General features: G+C 32.5%; 1 protein-coding gene across 1 annotated transcript; it reads right to left on the bottom strand.

Moving 5' to 3' along the window:
• Positions 1-8,084: 8,084 nt before the first annotated feature.
• On the bottom strand, positions 8,085-19,573 carry LOC148598236 (beta-1,3-glucan-binding protein-like). The gene is made up of 12 exons (XM_088561315.1): positions 19,416-19,573; positions 17,092-17,172; positions 16,277-16,393; positions 15,783-15,904; positions 14,879-14,953; positions 13,193-13,259; positions 12,489-12,665; positions 11,636-11,713; positions 11,048-11,162; positions 9,599-9,670; positions 9,070-9,196; positions 8,085-8,305 (listed from the first exon to the last, which is right to left on the bottom strand). The coding sequence occupies exons 1-12, from the start codon at positions 19,516-19,518 to the stop codon at positions 8,108-8,110; spliced, it is 1,332 nt and encodes a 443-aa protein (XP_088417441.1). The 5' UTR covers positions 19,519-19,573; the 3' UTR covers positions 8,085-8,107.
• Between the last annotated feature and the right edge of the window lie 2,653 nt (positions 19,574-22,226).

Genomic DNA, 22,226 nt, shown 5'->3' with positions numbered 1-22,226 from the left:
CAAAAAATTGTTTTCAAATTTTGCAAAATCCCATTTTTTTTCTCTCAATTGCATAATTCTTATGGCAGCCTGTCCTCAAATCTTAAATTTTATATCAAATATCTGACTTTTTTTCCAATTTCCAATTACTACTTACATTAACTATTCTGATTAATTAAAACAAAAATTGTGTTTCATCTATTATTTTAAGATTGTGATTGGATTTCCTGTTTTTTTCATGGTAATTTGAAGGCAACAAATAGTCGTTTGATTTCCATATGACATGCTACGTGATTATTGATCATACAAAAACTTTGAAAACACATTAATTATGAAAAGTATGAATTCTGTTATTGATTACCTTTAATTATATGTGATCTGAAATGTGGAAAGCATAACATTTTTACATAAAATCCCCCCCCCCCAAAAAAAAAAAAAAACTATAAAGGACTGTTTGTGTAATCAAATACAGTAGGGCGCATTTAGGAACTCCGATTGTTTTTCGAAGGATTTCACTATTAATTAGTATAAAATCACTTGCAAATCTCTTCGTTTCGTAAGAAATCGATAAAAGACGCTAATTTGTGATGCCGTTGTGACACTTCAATTTTTAGACAGCTCGTAAATATATTTGTTTGAGTAAAGGCTCTGACCATATTCTGAGAAGTAAGGGGTTGGATTTGCTTTCAGGATAATACGTATTTTTTTGGTGAAACTGCGAAATTGTTATTTATATTTCGGTAGCAATATCTGCCTTCACAAGTAATAGGGGGATATAGAATCATACATTTTTGTCAATGGATGAGTAAGAAATATTTATCTCTAAAATTTGTAACATTTATTTTTTTCAAAAACATCTCAGTCTCCCCACCCCCTTTTGCTGATAATACGGTTATTACCAAAGCCATATTAACAGGACAACATATACTAATAAGCTTTTATAGTTGGTAAAATACGTTTTCTATACAGGAACAACACCACTTAAGACAAAATAGAAGTAAAGGGTTCTACAGGTACGAATAAGTCCTTAATGTCAATTTTATAGGTATAGTACATTAAAACTTGTTTAAACCACACCCTGATATATCGGAATACTTTGCACATCAGTTTTTATTTATTTATTTTTTATTATTATTTTTTTTTTTTTTTGAAAAATCCAAGCACTTGGTGGGACAATTTTGTTTTTAAAAATCCTTGTTATTTCTTTTAGGTCACATATTCAAAGAATTGAATGTTGAATTGCAATTGACTGAACTGATTAAAAAGAAATTAATTACCTTGAAAATACTTTAAAATGTAGAGTGAGATGAAATAACTCTTCGATCTGTTCATAATTTAGTTGATTTGTTTGGGAACTTTGGTCATATATTCTTATTCATTCATTGTGAAAACAGGAAAATTCACTTCTTTATGTCATAAATATGAGTTTAACATGACACTGGAACAAAACAAAATTGTGGGATAAAATTTACCCTGCGCCACTCGTATTATAGAATCCGTATGGTTTCAAACAAAATACAGGGAACAAAATACATATTTAATAGTCCACATTAGATACAGAAATACAATGTGTTATTAAATCAATTTCCTTATCAACAAGAGACTTGAATTTTGAATATTTTATTTTGGAATCAAGATAACATTAATGCCCTATCATAATGTGTGATATTCTGTAAACGGGAGAAATATCAAGGACAACTTGATGGACAACACAAAATAGTGTTGTCATCGTCTTCAAATATATCATATGGGATTTACTTCATTGTTACGTGGACAAGCTTTGAAATATTTTTTTACAAAGACACTGGCAATTTTAGAGTCTGTTTAGACATTTGTACAGGCTGCTCGATATTAATTCCATAACTTTTTCAAAATAAATATTGTTTTAAAGTTTTATACAGTACAACCAATTTTTCAAAGGTAAATGCTTAATAATGTCCGTTGATAAATGTAATTGGTTGGTATTTTGAGCTAAAGCACAGGCGCTTTACACGAAGGCACACGTGATACATACTCCAAATTTTGCCCGGGTCGCTGTTATATGATTCTGTTTCTATGTGTGTTTTATTGTTTTTATTTTTATTTTTTTTTAATATTCCATCGTTAGTGTTGCCTCATAAATTAACGATTTGATTTTGAATGTGAGAGGTTGGTCATTCCTTCTGATATGTATGGAAACAAAGATTGATACTTCTATCTTTTTTTTCATTTAAAATGGTCAATTACTTTTGATGAAAAGCCGGAATAATATAAAAGGCGTCCATACAAATCATTCTTTAGTATGTTTGCACGAACTCGTAAATCATATCTAATAGCATTCCAACCCACTAGTGTTCTAGATGCCTTTCAATGTTCATGTAAAATCCTTATCCTATCATTATCACAACCATGAATGTTTAGGGGGTTGTTGTAAAACAAACTATTGTAAGGTGTTTTATTGACACTAGGTAATAAAAAGTAATACAGGATTCAGATAAACACCGAAACCCTCGAGTGTTCGTATAGATATAGAGGTTGGAGTGTCGAAACAAAACAAAATAACTACTTACATGCGAAAATTACTACATGTAACCAATAGATGACGAGAAAAAAAGTCCGTACAATTTCAGCTTGGAAAAGAATATAAAATATTAAGACTAAATTACAATATAATCAGCAGTTTCCAAATATTCGTCTGTCGATCGGTCAAATAATAAAACATTATTTATACTCAAACAATTAAAAAATATGTAATTGAAAAACTCATACAAAAATCATATAAAACAATATGGAAGGCTATCACAAACTACTGAAAGTATAACTTAGATGACGGCAATTTAAATCGTATGCATTCTGTTCTTTACGACATTGTATGTAAATTGATACTGAGTCTACTGGCTTAATCATCATTGATGTCTCCTTCAGCGCGTCATACATTTTAAAAGGATACCAATACACACACACAAGATTTATTAAATCGAGGAACCCTTGGTTGTATTGTCCTTTCAAATTAGAAATTGTGCAGTTTCGATGCCACCATTAACTTTGTTTTATACTTGCACAAAAATTGTAAGACCTTTGGGGTGTTAATATGTGCAAATCCTTATTCCCATAAAATATAAGTATTTCTGAAATTTCAAAAAAATATTGTCAGATAAGACACTCTTACAATTACATTTGATGTACTGTGATTTTACAGAGAGGAATCATAACATTTCTAGATAAGAACCAATTATGAAATGCAAGTCTCTGTAGGAATCAACTGCAAGCGGGGGGTGAATCACAAAATGAACAAAACCCACCATTTGGAAAGTTTAATTTAACTATTTGTACCATGAGAATCAAGGAAAAAAATCAAGGAAAAAAGATTTTCCAAATCAGTGTGGTGAACTTAGTTATAATGTCATTGGAATGCACTGAAAATAAACATTTCAAATTTATGAGCAAAGTTAGTTATGCAAAGTTCAAATAATGGTATTTTTTGTAAATAAAGAAAGCATCCATGAGTAAAATTATATTGTCAAATTGGTGGGGTTTTGACCTCCATGTTTCCGATTTTTCAAACTTTGCTTGATCCTTACAAAAACTTATACTTAAGATGCAAATATCAGGGAAAGTTTAAAAGCAGATGTGTTGCATAACATTATGCATTAATGATTAGTAGATGTTTTAAGACAGTGGACCGTTAACAGATGCATTGTACTTAAAACTGTATCATCATTAAATGTTTTTCGTTATGGAAATGTACTATTATTAGATATATTTTGCCTACAGCATTACCCGTAAGCAGATTGTTTCATCAAGAGAAAATACCACAAGGAATGTGATTACATTTGTACCAAGGAAATATATCGTCAACAATTGTGTTGTACCGACTGTACTGTCATCAGATGTGTTTCAACATGGAGATGTGCCATTAACAAGAGTGTTTGCCAAAACAAATAACTCAGCAAACGAATGCGTTTTAATTGTGATGTGTACAACTAACACATGTGTGTTGCATCAGACATTTACCACAGTAGATGTATTCCGCAATTCACATACGTTTACCTGTGGAGCATACTGTAAGCAGTTGCACTGTACTGAGATTGTCGTTAACAACTGTGTTTACAAAAGGAATGTACAGTAAACAGATTAGGTGTACCAAGGCATTGTGCCGTTAACAGATGTGTTTACCAAAGGTATGTTTCATTAACAGAGAGGGTGTACCAAGGGAATGTGCCATTAACAGATAGGATGTACCAAAGGAATGTGCCGTTAACAGATGTATTTACCAGGGAATGTGTCATTAACAGATGTGTTTACCCAGGGATGTGCCGTTTACAGATGTGTCTACCACGGGAATGTGCCATTAACAGATGTGTTTATCTAAGGATTTCACAGTAAACTTATTAGCTGTACCAAGGAAATGTGCCGTCAACACATGTGTTTACCAAGAGAATGTGCCGTTAACAGATGTGTTTACCAAGGGAATTTACACTTAGCAGATGTGTTGATCTGAGAAATTTAGACGTAACATATATGTTGATCAAAGGAATTCACAGTGAACATATTAGCTGTACCAAGAAAATGTGCTATTAACACATGTGTTTACCAATTGGATGTGCCGTTAACAGATGTGTTCACCAAAGGAATGTGCTGTTAACAGGTGTGTTTACCAAGTTAATTTACACTTAACAGATGTGTTTACCTGAGGAATTTACAACTAACATGTGTGTAAACCTAGGGAATGTACACTTAACAGATGTGTTCAAAGGAATTCACAGTAAACATATTAGCTGTACCACGGAAATGTACCTTGAACACATATGTTTACCAAGGTAATTTACCTTTATCAGATGTGTTTACGAAGGCAGTGTACCTTTAACAGATGTTTTCATTAATGAAATACATTGTTGACTAATTTACGTTGTAATGAAATTTACAATGTACCTATAGCAAGTGTATTCTGTCAAGTTAGCATTACCCATGTATTTAAATATCTACCCATCATCAACATCACCTTTCATTCAAATCAAAGAACCCTGACTTGTATTTGTTCCAGGTTCTGTAAAAATATGTAAGCCCATTATATCTCTCTGAACAACCTGAAATGTTCAAACTTAGAAACAAACTAATAACAAATTTGAATAGAAATTATTGCCTAATGTTAGAGGAATATGACATTTGATGGCACGCACAAGGTTAATAATCGATCGCATGAATTTACATATAATTCAACTTATTAAAAATATGAAGTAAAGTTATTCTTTTAATTTGATTTATTTTTATTTAGTGAAGCAATATTTACAATTTTAGGCCTTTTTCAAGTTATAATATTAAATAAATATACATCTGGTATGCATGTTCGTGTTTTAAACAAAATGTTATCATTATGCTAGTTAACGAAATTACCAGCAAGGATCTTTTTTTAGTTTTGTTTTTTAAACAACATTGAATAAATATACAAATGTATCTCGCGTCTTTAAGTTTTGTTAAGTTATAGAGAAATAATAAATCATAGTTGTAAGTCTGTATAAACCATTTTTTTAAACACCCAAATATTCAAGTTTGTCCTATTACATTATACACACGAGACATATTACCAAGTGCAAAAGAAACAAAGACGATCTTCATATATACAATGTATAGAACCGAATAAAATAGATTAAATTAGAAAAGCTGAAGAAAAGGAAAACAAGATGTCATATCAAACCTTATGTATATACAATACAAACTCCCACAAAAAAACGGGAGAGACATCAGGTGTTCCGGATGGGTAAGCATGTCCTGCACCCTACTATAAAAGGTCATCTTATTTTTCATATGTTTTATGAAGTAGGGTAACAATGAATCAAATTGTGTCGATTTGATACAATAGTATCACTATGATATAAGAGATAGTGCAGAAGATCTTTCCTCCGAAACTATCAATGCCGAAACTATCATTCGTAGTCACGTGGTCACGGGGCGATGAAAATCGAGCAAAATGTAAAACACTAATATTTTCAACTCAACTCTTTAAATTTTGATATTTTATTCTTTTTTTGTAAAAACTTCAAACATGTATATATCAAATTTTGAATATTTCTTTTAGTTTACTTCGATGTAACAATATTTAAAATTATTTGACCTCTGTCAATATAAAAGCCATATGCATGATCATAAAAAGAAGCAATGTTTTATACAACTAAAATGTAAAGATGGTCTTAGCAATTTACTGAGTTGATTTATATTTCTTAGAACCATAAACACTATATACGATGTTCTTAAAAATACGTGCGTCCTGTGTAGACCGAACCATGGACACATCCTTTATTTATTTAAACCAAACATCGTCTGATGTCCATTTATATCAGTTTCATATATAGTTATATATAGTTCTTGATAGAGATTCCTCATACTTTGTAAGAAATAATTCCAAATCATCTTCCAAATATACAGAGGAGGATGTTTACAAAATTCTGGAATTTTTAATCGACAACATATTTGTCCAGTGTAGTGGACGTGTTTTTCAACAAACGGTCGGCATTCCAATGGGAACAAATTGTGCTCCTTTACTAGCTGACCTATTCCTTCACTCTTATGAGGCTGACTTTATAGCTGATCTGATCAGAAAGAAAGAATATTGTTTGGGTAGATCCTTCAATCTCAGTTTCCGCTATATAGATGACGTGTTATCTTTAAACAATCCTAATTTCGGGGATTTGATATATCGCATCTACCCAAAAGAACTTGAGATAAAAGATACTACAGACACTGTGAAGTCAGCCTCATATCTTGACCTACACTTAGAAATCGATGGTAAAGGAAAACTATTGACCAAACTTTACGACAAACGTGATGACTTTTCATTCAGAATTGTCAACTTTCCTTTCATCTGTGGCAACATCCCTTCGGCTCCTGCGTATGGAGTGTTCATATCACAACTCATACGTTATGCCAGAGCTTGCCGAAACTACGCAGACTTTTTGTATCGCGCTAGAACTCTAACAAATAGGTTTCTGGAACAGGGTTATGTTGCTACAAGATTGAAGTCTTTACTACAGAAGTTTTATGATCGTCATCATGAACTCGTGGATCGTTATGGTGTATCCATCAGCACCATGAAAACTGATTTATTCAACGGATCATAGTTTTCCTTTCGTCGTTTGTCTACCCCGGACTTTTTATGAGCAACTCTGCGGGTGTTTCTAGAAAAGCAGAGGACGCTTACCCTACCGGTGCACCTGGTCCACGCTCCAAGTTTTTAGTGGAGTCTGAGTTGCTCATGTACTTTTGTTACTTTGTATGTATGATTTTAGTTACTTTATGTTCTTTGTTGTGTATGTCTGTTTTCCATGTCTGGTCTTTGTCCCTGGATTACATTCTTTTGATTACCGCTATAACCTTGGTTCCCTTGATTACTCTTTCAACGTTTTCGGAACATGTGTGATCCTTATATCTACCTTCACCGATAGAGTACAAACATAAAATTCTTTTCGTCAAATGTCGCCGGTAGGGCACTAAAAATTTGGTAAAAAAATGAACAAAACATTTGTTCATATTCGTTTTAAAACTTTTCATGTCCATGCAAAATGATTGTTGTATATAAAACTTTGATGTACTTGGCACCAAGTTTTAATGTCGTTTTCCAGCTTAGCGGTTCTGAATCTCTTCTTAATGATATGTAATTATAGATTTTCTACTAGTACATGTTGTAATGTTATGCTAAACTTAAATATTTCAATGGTACTTCAGAACTAGTACTTGTATGGCTGATCTGCATTGTATTCAATTGCTTTTTTATATTATCTTTCTCTTTTTTTTTTCTTTTTTTTTTTTGTTCTTCTTTGTTTTTGATTTTTGTTTTTGTCTTTTTTATTTTTTTATTTTATTTTATTTTATGTATTTTTTTTTTATTTTTTTTTTTTATTTTTTTTTATTTTTTTTTTGGTTTTTGCTTATTTTGTCTTTTGTGTGTCTTTCACGACACATGTTACAACATGTTAACGAGGTCTATTATTTTTCTAATGGATCAATTGATAATGACACCCCGCCTATTATTACACAGGCAACCATTAAAAACTACACACGTCTGTTTACAGCGATTAATACTCATTTTTTTATGTGTCACACGTGATGTGTAATTAGCTGAGAACGACAACTAAGTTTTTGAAGACTTTTATTCTTAAGCTTGTACCATTTCCACATAGTCAATAACCATAGCGGCACGTTCGCCATGCCATGTAGATAACCATTCACTCTTCTTCTCGTAGAATTCTGCTTCCTGTCTTGGGCTTCCATCATGCCATGGACGGGGATGGTTATATGCGCACCCTTGTGGAAAGTATTGACCACCAACGGCAACGTTAAGAATAAGTTGGAACTTAAAAAAAGATCACAATATTCGGTTAGATATTACCTTTGTATTTAATATATAAATCAACTAGCACAGTCTGATAAACTTTTTTTCTACGGCAAACCAGTCGGAATAAGTTCATAAGTTTATGCTAACTAAAAGCTTTTCGTAAATTAGTTTTGTAGAACATTTAACGAGACGGCGTTCTAACTGGAACTTAACGGAAAATATGCCCCGATGTCATTCCCTTGTTTAAGATAAGCAGTTAACTTCATAATTTCAGATTTGAAAATTTGGCTTTTTTTTTTTGAGGTCATATTCGTCGGCATATTTACGTTAGTGATGTACATTTGATTGATTTAAATAGATATATAAGTACAACTTTGTGTTAAAATCAGGCATGAGTGGCGCAACATGGATTTCAATTGGGTCTTTCATGACACTATTTTTTCAATACATCTAGAAACAAACGAAAAGTTATTCAATTTTTTCTAGAAACATCTGTGACATAAATATATTTGACTGATTATTAAAGCAAAAAGTGCGGGAACATTTCCCCCCCCCCCATTTTTCCATAGTGCATTTCAATTAAATTTGACCTATCAATATTCAATCTATTGTATTTTGATTGGTTTCTAGAGGGTAGCGGGTGGGAAGTATAAATACTTTGATAATGCAATAAAATCTCTATTATTTTTTATTATTCATGTGCCAAACAATAATTTGTTTTATACAAATGTTGCATGATTCATATACAAGAACACAAAAATGAAACTGAATTATTTACTTACATATTGATCAAATGGGGCATCTCTTCCGCCGCCTGCCCATGGATTGCTACCGCCAAATCCTCCCCATCCCCAGTAGGAATTACCCGGGGTGCTCACATACAATATCTGTCGGCCATCAACTGTTACTCTGAAATAAGAAGTTATTAAATGCAAAAAAATGTATTACCTTGACAACCATGGAAAATATTTCTTGAGTAAAAACTTTTTATTAAAACCTTGGCACGAAGTTTCAGGCTTTGTTCCTAACATGGTACGTTTTTATCCATATTTTCGTTTACTTTTGTCAGATATCCTTATACGCTTATTTGATCCAGAATAAAATGTACGTCAATACCCAATGTCACCATTGTCTTGACAATAAAGGTATTACTTAGTAACTGAAAATATTCATTTCTACTTAACATTTTTAGCCAATATTCCAACCGTTGAGCAAAATAAAAAGAAGCGAATTAGAGTGGTCGTCCGTGCCATTTTACATGTTAGCGCCAACAGATACCAATAAATTATATTTGAATGGCCTTATACTTACCTAATGTGGTTAGCATCCCATTCCAGTTTGTATGTATGGAAACCATCGGCCCAGTCTCCACTTCCTTTATCCCTGTCAATTGTAAATATATAAATTCGATAAAGTTATAATTATTGATCTCAATACCAGTTCATATAAAATTCAGACACTGCCTATAGGAAACCCAAAGGACAAACGATGCCTGTTATGGTCTTTTTATGCTATATTTTACACGACAACAATCCGTTTTGCATTCAAATGTATACTTTTTTAGAAAACTACAATTTAACCTCCTACTAACATCAACCAAAGCAAACCAAATTAAGAACAATCACTCTTGTAAAGTATTAATTTCATGTACAATCTATATAGATCTGATCTCAAAACTGCACCACGCGATTGAACAACAAATACTGGTATCATGCATGTGGGTCAAATCTGTCTCTGAACAAGAAATAAATCTCGGTTGTTATTTAACTTCCATTTATCCCCTCCTATCTGACTTTTATAAAGACTGCTACTTAATAAAGCAAGGCTTGGGATGGATTCAGAAAGAAGGCTAGGTTCTCAGGTGGTGAAGTGGCGAAGGAATTTTAATTTTAGAGATACGCAGAAATTTAGAACGGACGGTACTGCCTTCCATATCCTTAACTCACTTAAGTGTCACATTAAAACTCTACTATCTCAGGTTTACACTGTACGAAACTTTCACTGGAACACTTTACGTATAATTCCAATATTATTTTCATAACAAATGATTAAATAGTATATTAACACAACGTTGATTTTTTTTATTATTTGTTAATGAGTTTTAATTTTGTAAACGAGTGCTTACGCATTAAATGTCGTTAAAACACAATCATATGTTCATTTGTGTTAATATATACTTAATAAGCAGAATTAAGTAGATGATACAACGGACATGTGAAGTATAAACATATGAAAGACGATAAAAAGCTATATACATTAAAATGAATTTACTTCTTTTTTTTTGTGTGTGTGTATTGATGTTATTTCACAATTTGTTTTTCCTTGAACGTGGTTAATCTCCCATTCAAGTAATATTGGTTTTACCGGAGATTTAAAGTTCGACAGGAAACGCGTAGATAGTAATTTCTGTCATGAATGAAAATCTCGCATAACCTGAGATTACATTGTATACTTGACTAATGCTAAACCCGGGGTTGGATACAGAAGTCTATTAAATGTTCAATATTTTTTTTCAAACAGACATAAAGAGGAAATGTGTATGTAATATTTCAGATGTATTGTTACAAAATAATCCTGCTTATTGAAAAATCATAAAAACTGAGTGAAAATCCATTTAAAGACGCGGAATGAAACAAAGCATACAATTTTTTTTTTTTTTTTTTTTTTTTTTTTTTTTTTTTTTTTTTTTTTTTTTTTTTTTTTTTTGAAAAGCGTTTCTCAAGCCTCATTGTTCATGCTTCTCATTAGAACTATACGTACAACTCTCCGTGGGTTTTGTAGAATCTATTTTGTCCAGCGTCAGGTCCCCAGTGTAGAGTTGATGCCACTTCTTGTACACCTTCCAAATTACTTCCACATTTCATATAGCTGTTGCCTGTAATTTCATGATATGAAAGATGGTCATATTTAAAGGGTATCGCAAAAATAAATTATAATTTGTAGTTAATCATTGTAATGCTATGAAAAAAAAACAACAAGTATGGTGCTTTATCTAATGACCAACAGAAGAATTGATTTTAGCATAGTTTTAAATAAAACAAGGGCAACTATCGTGAAAGTTGTATTAAAACTAAACGGTCGAATAATGCATTAGAAACAAACACAACTGTAAACTTTTTTAACAAAGTACAGAAAAAAATACTAAAAATATCTAGTAACCCAGAATACAACGAAATACATTCCACCATTAACCAAGTAAAGTTGTCTCAGTTTTTTTAGGAGAAGCTGATTATACTATGCTGTATTCGTTTGAAATATTTTGTATCTGTCTAAACGGACTAAATTTAAAAGTCCATAAGTTTTTCGGTTTAGACAGATTTCATTCTTTAAGAAAACAATGCAACTTACAACGTGCCTCCATCAGATCGATTTCCCCAGAGCGAGGCCAGCCACCATATTTCCAGTCTCTTGGCAACATCCAAATTGCTGTAAATTATAAACATATTATTTACTTTTTTGGTATCAACAAAAAGAGTTCTCTTTTTAAAATCATGTGTTTTGAGCATTTAAGAAAAGAACGATCCTTCCCGACGTCTAATTGGTAACACTATTGTAAAGGTGCCAAATGCCAAACTTCATACAAAGTTTTACAGCCCTGAGATATTACTGTTAAAGTATAAATTTTCGCGGTGTACTTTTTTCGCTATTTTCACGGTGAACATAAAAAACGAAAATAGTACACGCAAACTGATTTTTTAATATTATATAACGCTATCACTTTGGAATACATGACAATTACTAACCTTGAAAACTAACACGTTTACATAGCATGAAATACTTATAAATTAATTTGAGATAAATACTGTAATCTGATTGGTTAAAATAATTTTGTTATATCTCAATGGATAAAAAATATATTGACACGCTCCTATTCAGTTTAATTCAGATTTACTTTTCTCACATGCACTTTGCGCAATAAACAATATGCACGTGGAAAATTTATGTTATTTTTCAATAGACAACATTTTTATTATTGCCAATTCTTAAATGTTACAGTAGTTAAGTTACAGGTTTATGTTTACTCGTTCGTTTGTGTTGAATAGGGTTTATTTTTTTTCAAACAATAATTTATTAACGCAATCATATATGGTTTTAGTATTTTATCAATATGTTGGTTCGTGCTTGAAACGAACATAAGCGTCTTCAACAAAAGAAGATATGACTGATCGTACATATTAAAATAAAAAAAAATCAACCAAACCTGGCCAAAGCCAATCTCCCTCGGGAATTCGAGCTCTGACTGTTACTGTTCCATATCTAATAGCAGCATTGGTGGTCACTTTTCCGGATTTTATTGGATTTAAAACGTTTCCGTTTACAGCTGTTCTGTCACATCCCCAGTTTGCTGATTGTGTACAGGGTCCTCCTCCACAGAAATCTACAATGTATAATATGATATGCGATGGTCATCAGAATGTCATCATTGTCCAACGGTAATAAAGCGTGCAGTACGGATTCTTCATATTAATATTTTTTTTTGTTTTTTTTTTGTTTTTGTTTTTTTGTTTTTTTTTTTTTTTGTTTTTGTTTTTTTTTTTTTTTTTGTGTTTCCATGTTTTCCTGTCTGCTTATTATCCTTGAATTATATTCTTTAGATTTCCGCGCGAATAGTAGTTTCCTGGATTACTCTTTAGCTAATTGGACATTTGGGATTCTTCTACAAATTAAACTTAAATTTGTTATTTGTTTTTATATTTTGTTTGTTTTGTTTTGCTTTGTTATGTATTTTCTTCTTTTTTCAAACGAGAAATGAATTACAAAGAAAGCCTTGACATTAATTAAAAAAGTTCGATAACTATTTCAATTTGTGCAAAATATAGTCATGTATCATCCATATCATAGGATCTGTCTAGTTTCTAAATAGACAGTTCCTTAAACATTACACAACAGATTCAAAAACTTTACCTGTGACCTTCATCTGACCATGGTATAGCCTGTTATCGTCATATCGTGGATCGTCAGTAGTTAGTGTCTAGAATAGAGAATTTAATGAACAGTTACACCGTAGATTATGACACGACCTCCCCTCCGTCAGATTCTATGGTTGAAATGTTTACATTCATTGCTATGTCTATGTATTAATAATGGTGAATTATTATCGTTCTGTTACCATGGGTTACTTTTCAGATGGTACTTTTTCGAAGCTTGCTTGCATAGATGTATTATATTGTGTTTAAAAACCAGCTGAAGCCCTTTAGGTGACCTCCAATGGTATGAAATGTTTCGGAAATTGGTTGCACACTGGTGCATTTTGTGTTTGTCACCATATCACCCCTTTTACATTTTACAGTGACCTAGATGGCTTAATCGTTTTTTGCTAGAAATTTAAAAGGGTTCTTTTTAGAAAACTCCAAATAAAATCAAAATTCTCAATTTGTTTTCATCTTTCTTGGCTTTTATATTTTAACATATCAAAATCATCTTATGAAATAAATATCCTATTGAGGTACATGTAAAATAAAACAAAACACGTTAGTCGATTTACTGATTTACCGATTTAAGCTAGACCATACCAATTACACGCATAATTCTATTCTGTCGTCTTGCAAAATTACACAGACAAACATTTTTTTTAAAACTACCGCTGTTTGAAATGATTTAAAAATAATACATTTAAATTATTATAATTGATTTCTGACATAACAATTAAATGGTAATTATATATTATGTTTCAAGGGGGGGGGGGGGTTATTGGCGGGAAAATGTTTTACTGAAATGTACAGGACATTTTATTTTTTTTTAATATTGTAAGAAAACGAGTTCCACTTTTTGTTCTGAAATATGAAAAAATGAAAGTTAGGCGATTTCACATAACGTTATAAGAAATTTTATAAACCAGGCGTTAGAAGTTTACGAACTATTAAAATCCCCTACAAAAGGCAATATAAAAAAAAACATTGGCTTTAATAAGGCTCAATTATCTCAAAATCAAGTTTAATGACCTATGTTTTACAGCAAAATTAGAAAATATGTTTCTTAAGGGTAATTTGTTTATAAAAGCTAAAAATAGGTCATCTAATGGCATGAATAGAGCGTTTTGGTATACTCTACCTTAAAAATAAGTCACAGTAAAGTAATGATGATTTGGGTCCTGGACAAATAAACACAGAATAAAAGAAATAGTTACAATTAGCAGTAATATATCGCTTAGAAATAAGTTTTCAAAAGTACCGTTGTTCACTATCTTAGTACCAAGTCATTTAAAATTCAGACAGGAGTTAGTTTATTCATGTTAAAACCCACCAACCAAATTCAGTTTTATTTCTTGTCCAGAAACTGTAATAGATCACAAACCCAGTCTCAGTTTTTGGGGAATTTTTTAATATTAAATGTTGCGCTTTTGAGATAAAATTTATACCGATTGTACATGAAATTTGCACTTTGGTAGGGTTATCGTTCTCGACTCATACTAATTTTTTATACAAAACATTATTGACTTCAAACATAACCAAACCTTTGTTTTTTATTGGTTACCTCCTGATTTCAATGGATCAATATTTTTTTCTTAAAATAGTTATCATCAATTCTTCACATGAAAAATCTCTTTAAAACTTATATTATGTAAAATAAATTACAAAAACATTTACTTACAGGTTTAAGGTAAAAGTGTCCTCCTCTAGCATAAAGATTGGAAGGTTCATTAACGTAGACCTGGAACTCATGATTCTGAAAATGAAATATAGTGTTTTATTACACTTGAATATCAATCCTCATTTACCCTACAGGTGCACCCGGTCCATACTCCCAGTTTTGAGTGGAGTCCGAGTTGCTCATTTGCTTTCGTTACTTTATATGTATGATTTTAGTTACTCTATGTTCTTTGTTTGTGTCTGTCTGTTTTTCATGTCTGGTCTTTGTCCCTGGATTACATTCTTTTGATTACCGCTATAACCTTGGTTCTCTTGATTACTCTTATATCAGAAAGGGGGTGGTTCATGCAAATCAAAACCCATCAAATTCATAACCAGTTAACATCATAGTTTGTCATTCGGTTGTTGCACATTTGTGATAAAATTATTAAGACTGTTCTTCATATTTTCATAAGCATTTTGTTTCAAATATTGAATGTTTGTTTGATAAAAAACAATCAAAGGAATCAAGATTCGTGCGGAGATCAACAGAATACATTCCAGGGATAAGTACAAAAATAGGGAGAAAACAACCACGCAAAACAAAACATGTGAAGTAACCAAACAACACGTAAAATAAAAAAAAAGGAAATGAACATCCGGATTCCAATATTAACCCGACGATTTATTTATAAAATGTCACGTCCAGGATATACCATGACGGCCATCAAAATTCTATAAAGATGACTTTAATCATATAGCAGCATAACCCTGTTCCAGAAACCTTGTTGTAAAAGGTTTAGTACGGTACAAAACGTCCGCATAGTAACGGCAATTGCATATAGCATTCATCGCATTAGCATATATCAAATAAAAGCTTAATCAACATTTTACAACTGTTATGCACTATATTATTGTAAACGTACTCCTCCTCCCCATGCTGAACACTCAATTTTATAAGAGCCTTTGTTGAAAGAGTGAAAGTCATCTCTAAATACTACAGCTCTCTTCATACTTCTAACTGGTCTCTCAAAAGATGTCAGTTTGTCTGTAAAACACAATTTATGACACTATGCAACAATTATAGAGACCTATAGTCGTTTCTTGCTACGGAGTCCTATTCCACAAAATTTTATGTTATCAAAACGATAGCCAGATCATTATCTTTAAAGAAATAAATCGAACGTATCTTATTCGGCACAAGTCAGACAGAAAATAAAGAAACGAAAACTGAATGTTAGTTTGTCCGCATATCTGTCAACGATAACTATATGACACGAAATATATTATACTATCAATGTGAATCATTTACTAGCTTTTCATGTTTTACATTGTTTTCAATGGGTTTCCTGATTTACACATTCCAAATAAAAAATGCGTTTGTGTAAGGCATGTTGCAGTTTATTGTAAACATACGTACAGAATTTCCATTCTGTTAGCTCTGTTCCCTCTTCATGATACACAGTTACCCTGTATCTGATGTCATCACCTGATTGAACCTCCATTTCAGGTTTATAAAATTCCCATACTCCATCCACTGTTATCAGGAAGAAATTTGTAAATCATCGTTATATTTTGTGTTTTAAAACTTACTGATAACACGCAATATAACAGTATCTGTGACATGTTAATGCTTGTAGAAAAATTGTAAAACATCTATTTCTATTTTACAGCTATGCAGTAGTATACCCGTTTGAATAACACCATGTATGCTGTAACGTGTTCTCTATATTATATTATATTATATTATTTTATATTATATCATATTGTATTATATTATATTATATTATATCAATTTCTGATAATATGTTTATTAAGATAAAATTGTTGTTTCAATCAGATCAAATATAATTTAAAGATTCCCAATTAACGCATACAAATCCCCAATCGCCGTCCAAAATTTACTTTCGTAGCTCTTTTTCCCTTTCCTTTCATCCAATATTTACACTCAACATACCATAATATATACAACATAAGAACGGATGTGGTAAAACATAGCGCATGCACCAGCGTATAACAAAAATACAAAATAGTAAAAACTTTCAGAGATTATGTCTTCAACAAGAAATCCAATGACTGTTTACATTATTCGAGGTCTGTACACGTAAAACAGATACGAACTACGAATTATAGAATCACAATGCAACGACGGAGTATTTCGTACATGTCATAGACATTACGTACCAGATCACGTCTATGAAATAACTTAGATATCTATTGTACAGTAAATTTTACCTCTGTATTCGACGATGTCCTCCACTAGTTGTTGGCCATTTGGTTGGACCTCAAATTTTACTGCTTTAATGGACGGGTCATCTGTATACAATACAATTAGACAAATGTACACCATACAATGTAATTTTATCAATCAAAATGTTTATAAAACAGGCCGTTTTTCAAAAGCTAAAATTAAGAATGTTCTCAAATTCTTATTTTTTTCTAAAACCTTCAATTGCAATTGAATTGATTGGTCAAAATGTGGGGAAAATCTCAAGATATGCATTTTTTTTAAATCCGGACCCAGATGTTCAAATCGATGAGTAATGATATTTTGAATACTTGTGGTTTGACCAACCGGTGCCGTGTATTTTACAAACAGTAACGGACCCATGATATAGCACATTTTACCCTTAACATTAATTTAATCATTTGGAATTCAAGTTTGTTAATTTAATATGATTTTAGGCTATGTCTGTAATGGACGGAGCTTCAGTGTTTACGCTGCATCGCCATGTTGCTAGAGGCAAAGTTTTGGTCGTTCCCTCCGCGGGACTCGGACTTGTACCGCTGTGACATCTATGGCAACACCGCCTGCACAAAGTCCAGTGGTCTACGGCGCTGGACTTTATATACGTATAGAAAGGTCTGAAAAATTCCCAGCGATGTTAGAACTCAAATTTGCGATGCAAATTTTCGGTCGTTCCTTCCGCGGGACACGAACTTGTAACGCTGTGACATCTATGGCAACACCGCCTGCACTATGTCCAGCGCCCTAGACCACTCGGCCAGCTAGGCTATAAAAAAATATAGCTTTCGCAGGACGGGTCATTCCTCCTTGTAGGATTAATCTAGGGCTGTAACTTAGTTCACGATGTATACATGCATTATTAATTTGATCCTCTATCCTACATATTAATATCTAAATCAACTGTCCCGTACTACCATACATCGTGTACCAAACACAGCAGAGGACGCTTCCCCTGCCGGTTCACTTGATCCATTCTCTCAGTTTGTATTAGTTGCTCATTTACTTTTGTTACTTTGTATGTATTGTTTAGTTACTTTATGTTCTTTGTTGTGTCTGTCTGTTTTCCATGTCTGGTCTTTGTCCCTGGATTACATTATTTTGATTTACACTAGAATTTCGGTTCCCTTGATTATTCTTTCAGTTCAGAATAGACAAGGAATATTATATAAGTAAGATAAAAGTCATTAGCAAGGTACATGATCCAGTAAAGGTTCAACGATAAGGATTTTTCAAATCGGTGCTTTTCATAGATAAACCACTAAAGGCTTATTTGGCTTTTCAACATGGTAATGATTTTAGGCTATGTAAAATTAGTCTACTTTGTTTTTCAATGTTTAACATATTTTTTTTTGCACACCTGATTGAGTTTATTACACCCCCCCCCAAACAAAATAGATGAAGGTAACGGAAGATGAATTATACATTATTTCGCATTTTTGTTACACCCTTATCTAATTTAATGTTTTTTTTTTTATTTTTTTTTCCTAGGTGTCAGTTTAGTTATTGCTTTGACAAAATAAACATTCATGTCTCACGCTTGGAAATAAAAGGTTTCGATTTCGTTTGTTCTGAACCAAATGATACCTTAAATGAGAACTAAAATGATACGTTAAAGTAATCTAGAAGCCTTTCTAAATTTACAATGTGCAATTATATTAAAGAGGGCAAGTATTACGCAAGATACGATTATGTAAATACCAATGATATTTAGTCCAGATTAATCTAACATACAAGAGTATTAGAATAGCCAATAAGCTTTGGTGAAATTGGGTATAATATAAACATATCCATGATTTCAATAGTTATGTCCCTTCTTACCCTAAGTCTACCTTCTTAAATTGACCATTGATGTTAGAAGCATTTTACCGTGCATTGTAATTGTTGGTGTGTAAGTACAATATATAAACTGAGAAACGATATTACGCTGGTGAAGTAAAAGGGGCCCACCTGGGGCCAGGTCGTCAGCACACGCTTTGTTGTAGTTGGTGTATATGTCCAATTTGAAAACTGAGAAAAAATCTTATGGTTTTATTCACCATCAACGGATAAAAAAGGGGGCTTGCACGAGGCCAGGGCCTCCACATATACTCGCAAGTTTGGTTATTTTTATAGAGAGAAATTGAAATCGCTCAAAATAACATCCTGCCATATACCAGGTACTCCCACTTACGGAATTTCTGGATCGGCAACTGCAAATCTGTTTCTCTCGCACAACCGAATCAGAGCACAAAATTGGAGGAATTGACGACTTATTATGAACACTCGTTTTAGAAAGACAAACTCTTTCATTTGTGTGAATAAAAAACCTTACCTGCTACTAAGAGTCTTACTCCATTTGGCTCCTCAAAAATCACCTGTGTTTCCAAGGCGAAGGCCGAAGCCAAAGCTAGTAACAACCCTGCTATCTCTAGCATGTCAAAGTTTCTATCTGAAATGTCCTTCAGAACAACGAAATTTATACCTTCTCTTCTTAGATAAGGTGGCACCACTGTCTTCTATCTCTATGTCAAATTTTGTAACTTCAGTGGGAATAAAAATGGGTGAAGAATGGTCGGGTTATGTGAGGTCAATTTTAGTTTTGTCAATTCATATACTGTCTCAAAGCTACTGAGTTTTAAAATGCAACAATACCCAAATTTTGAAAGAAACAATTAAGACATACATCTCATTAATTAAAACTGAAAACATAGTTGCAATTTTTTCTATATCAACAAAATTGTGAATAGGCTTAAATAAACAAAGGAAATCTGCTTATCTGTGCATAGTGAATATTTGGTAACAGCATTTGCTTTACTGGTTCATTTGAGGAAGATTAAATGGTCATTTGCCCATATACAAATGTATATGTGTCGTCTAACTAAACATCACCAATTGAGAGTAATCAAGGGAACCAAGGTTGTAGCTGTAAACAAAAGAATGTAATCCAGGAACAAAGACCAAACATGGAAAACAGACACACACAACAAAGAACTCAAAGTAACTGAAATCATATATACAAAGTAACAAAAGCAAATGAGCAACTCGGACTCCACTAAAAACTGGGAGCATGGACCAGGTGTACCAGTAGGGTAAGCGTCCTCTGCTTTTCTAGAAACACCCGCCGAGGTGTTCATGAAAAGTCAAGTCCATGGTAAACAAACGAGGAAAGGAAAACTATAACCCGTTGAATAAATCAATTTGCATGGTGCAGATGGATACACCATAACGATCCACGAGTTCATGATGACGACCATAAATCTACTGTAGTGTTGACTTCAATCTTGTAGCAACATAACCCTGTTCCAGAAGCCTATTTGTTATAATTCTAGCGCGAATGCCGACTGTTTGTTGAAAAACACGTCCACCATACTGGACAACTAAGTTGTCGATTTAAAATTCCAGCATTTTGTAAACATCTTCTTCTGTATATTTGGAAGATGATTTGGAATTATTTCTTACAAAGTATGAGGAATCTCTACCACGAATTTTATATTTGTATCTAGGTGTACCATCTTTTTTTTTGGAAAAACAACGATGTATAATATTTTTATGTTGGGATTTTAACAGAGTATGGGGAATAGAAGTATACAGTGTTGAAAAACCATGTTTTAATGCTATTATATTCAGATAATAGCCTTGAACTGATTGTCTCCAAAAGATCTTTCGAATATTTCAGGATTTCGACATTGAATTAATACCACTACGGGAGTAACAAGTGTTGTGGTAAGACAGCAGATCCTCTTTGACAGTTGTGAGTATAGAAGTTAAAAGTTTTGAAAGAGGTTTGATGGTACATTTTGCAGATCCAGCTATGAACCGTTGTGTGTATGCAATCTTGTGGAGTTTAGAAATCCAGTACATAGACGGTAAATCACAATCAGCGTCCTTTTTAGAGAGACCAAAAGAGGAATATCACAGATTTATTGTTTTCCACAATCGCTTCTTTGGGGAGTGTGGTAACAGTATAGGTCTTATCACGGCTATTATTAAGCATATTAAACGAATGCAAGAAAATAATGTAGACGGACCAAACACCAAATAAGTACGTGCAGTCATGAAAATCACTCGTTTGTGGTTCTGCATGGTAATCCGTTTTCCAAATGGGCAAAAATACTAGTGAAGAGTCAAGACGGGTTTTATTAATTAACGTTTAAGATGAACTGCTGTTCTTATTTCAAGAAAATCAAATGCGTATTTTTTTTTTTTTTTTTTTTTTTGTGTTGGGGGGGGGGGTTGGTATATCTATGTATTTTTTAATGTTTGGTTATTTTTGTGTTTTATGTTTTGTTTGCTTGTTTATTTGTTTGTCTGTTTTACATTTATTATATATTTTATGCACGTAATTTACCTCAGTCGCCTCATATAGGACACTAAGACTTAAAACTTAATCCCTCTCAATGGATTTTGAAATAAATCCCACCAAATGCACCTGTATCAATAATTCATCCACATTTGAACGAAATCGGACAAAAGAGAATGGCCCATCGAAGTGATAAACATTTGATATAATGTTAATCATTCCATTATTCCAATTAGTCCATATAACCAATTATCTTTTCTTATTTTTTTTTTTAATTTAATTTAATTTTTTTTTTTTTTTATAAAAATTAACTTTTTGAAAATCGATCCCACATGAGCTTCAAGAGTAAACACAATTTTACCAATGATTTAGACAAAAATGATAGCGCCTGGTAACTTTATATTAATTACTGATTAATCGAAAGGTAATCAAGGGTACCAAGATTCTATCAGATAGCAGAAGAATGCAGCCCGGAGACATGAAAAACAGACATACAAATCAACAAAACATAAACTAATGGAAATGATACATACAAAGTAACAATAGTAAATGAGCAATTCGGATTTCATTAAAAAGTGGGTGGAAGCATGGACCAGGTGCACAGGTAAGGTAGTAAGGTTAGCGCCCTCTGCTTTTCTGGAAACACCACAAATATCCTCTGTAATGTTGTAATGTGGGCTTTGACAATCGATTTTTGCATTTTATGTTAAAATGTTGGAAAGGAATTTGGTAGTTGTCTACGCAATGTATCTTGGTTGGAATATTAATAGTGGCTGGTTGCACACATTTGATAAATATAAGAACTTATGAGTTTTGTTTATCATAGCATTTTGGGTCTGGTTA

The sequence above is a fragment of the Perna viridis genome, chromosome 14, assembly GCF_037379345.1.
Source record: "Perna viridis isolate PV_CMFRI_1.1 ecotype Kerala chromosome 14, ASM3737934v1, whole genome shotgun sequence".
NCBI lineage: Eukaryota > Metazoa > Mollusca > Bivalvia > Mytilida > Mytilidae > Perna > Perna viridis.
Note: the sequence above shows the minus strand (reverse complement) of the source record. Positions and strands in the feature narration are given on the sequence as shown.

Coding starts and splice junctions, on each gene's coding strand:
- LOC148598236 (XM_088561315.1), bottom strand. CDS start 19,518: ATGCTAGAGATAGCAGGGTTGTTACTAGCTTTGGCTTCGGCCTTCGCC. Junction 12,666..13,192: donor TGGTCAGATGAAGGTCACAG/GTAAAGTTTTTG, acceptor TATACATTGTAG/ATTTCTGTGGAGGAGGACCC. Junction 11,163..11,635: donor CGATCTGATGGAGGCACGTT/GTAAGTTGCATT, acceptor ATGAAATTACAG/GCAACAGCTATATGAAATGT.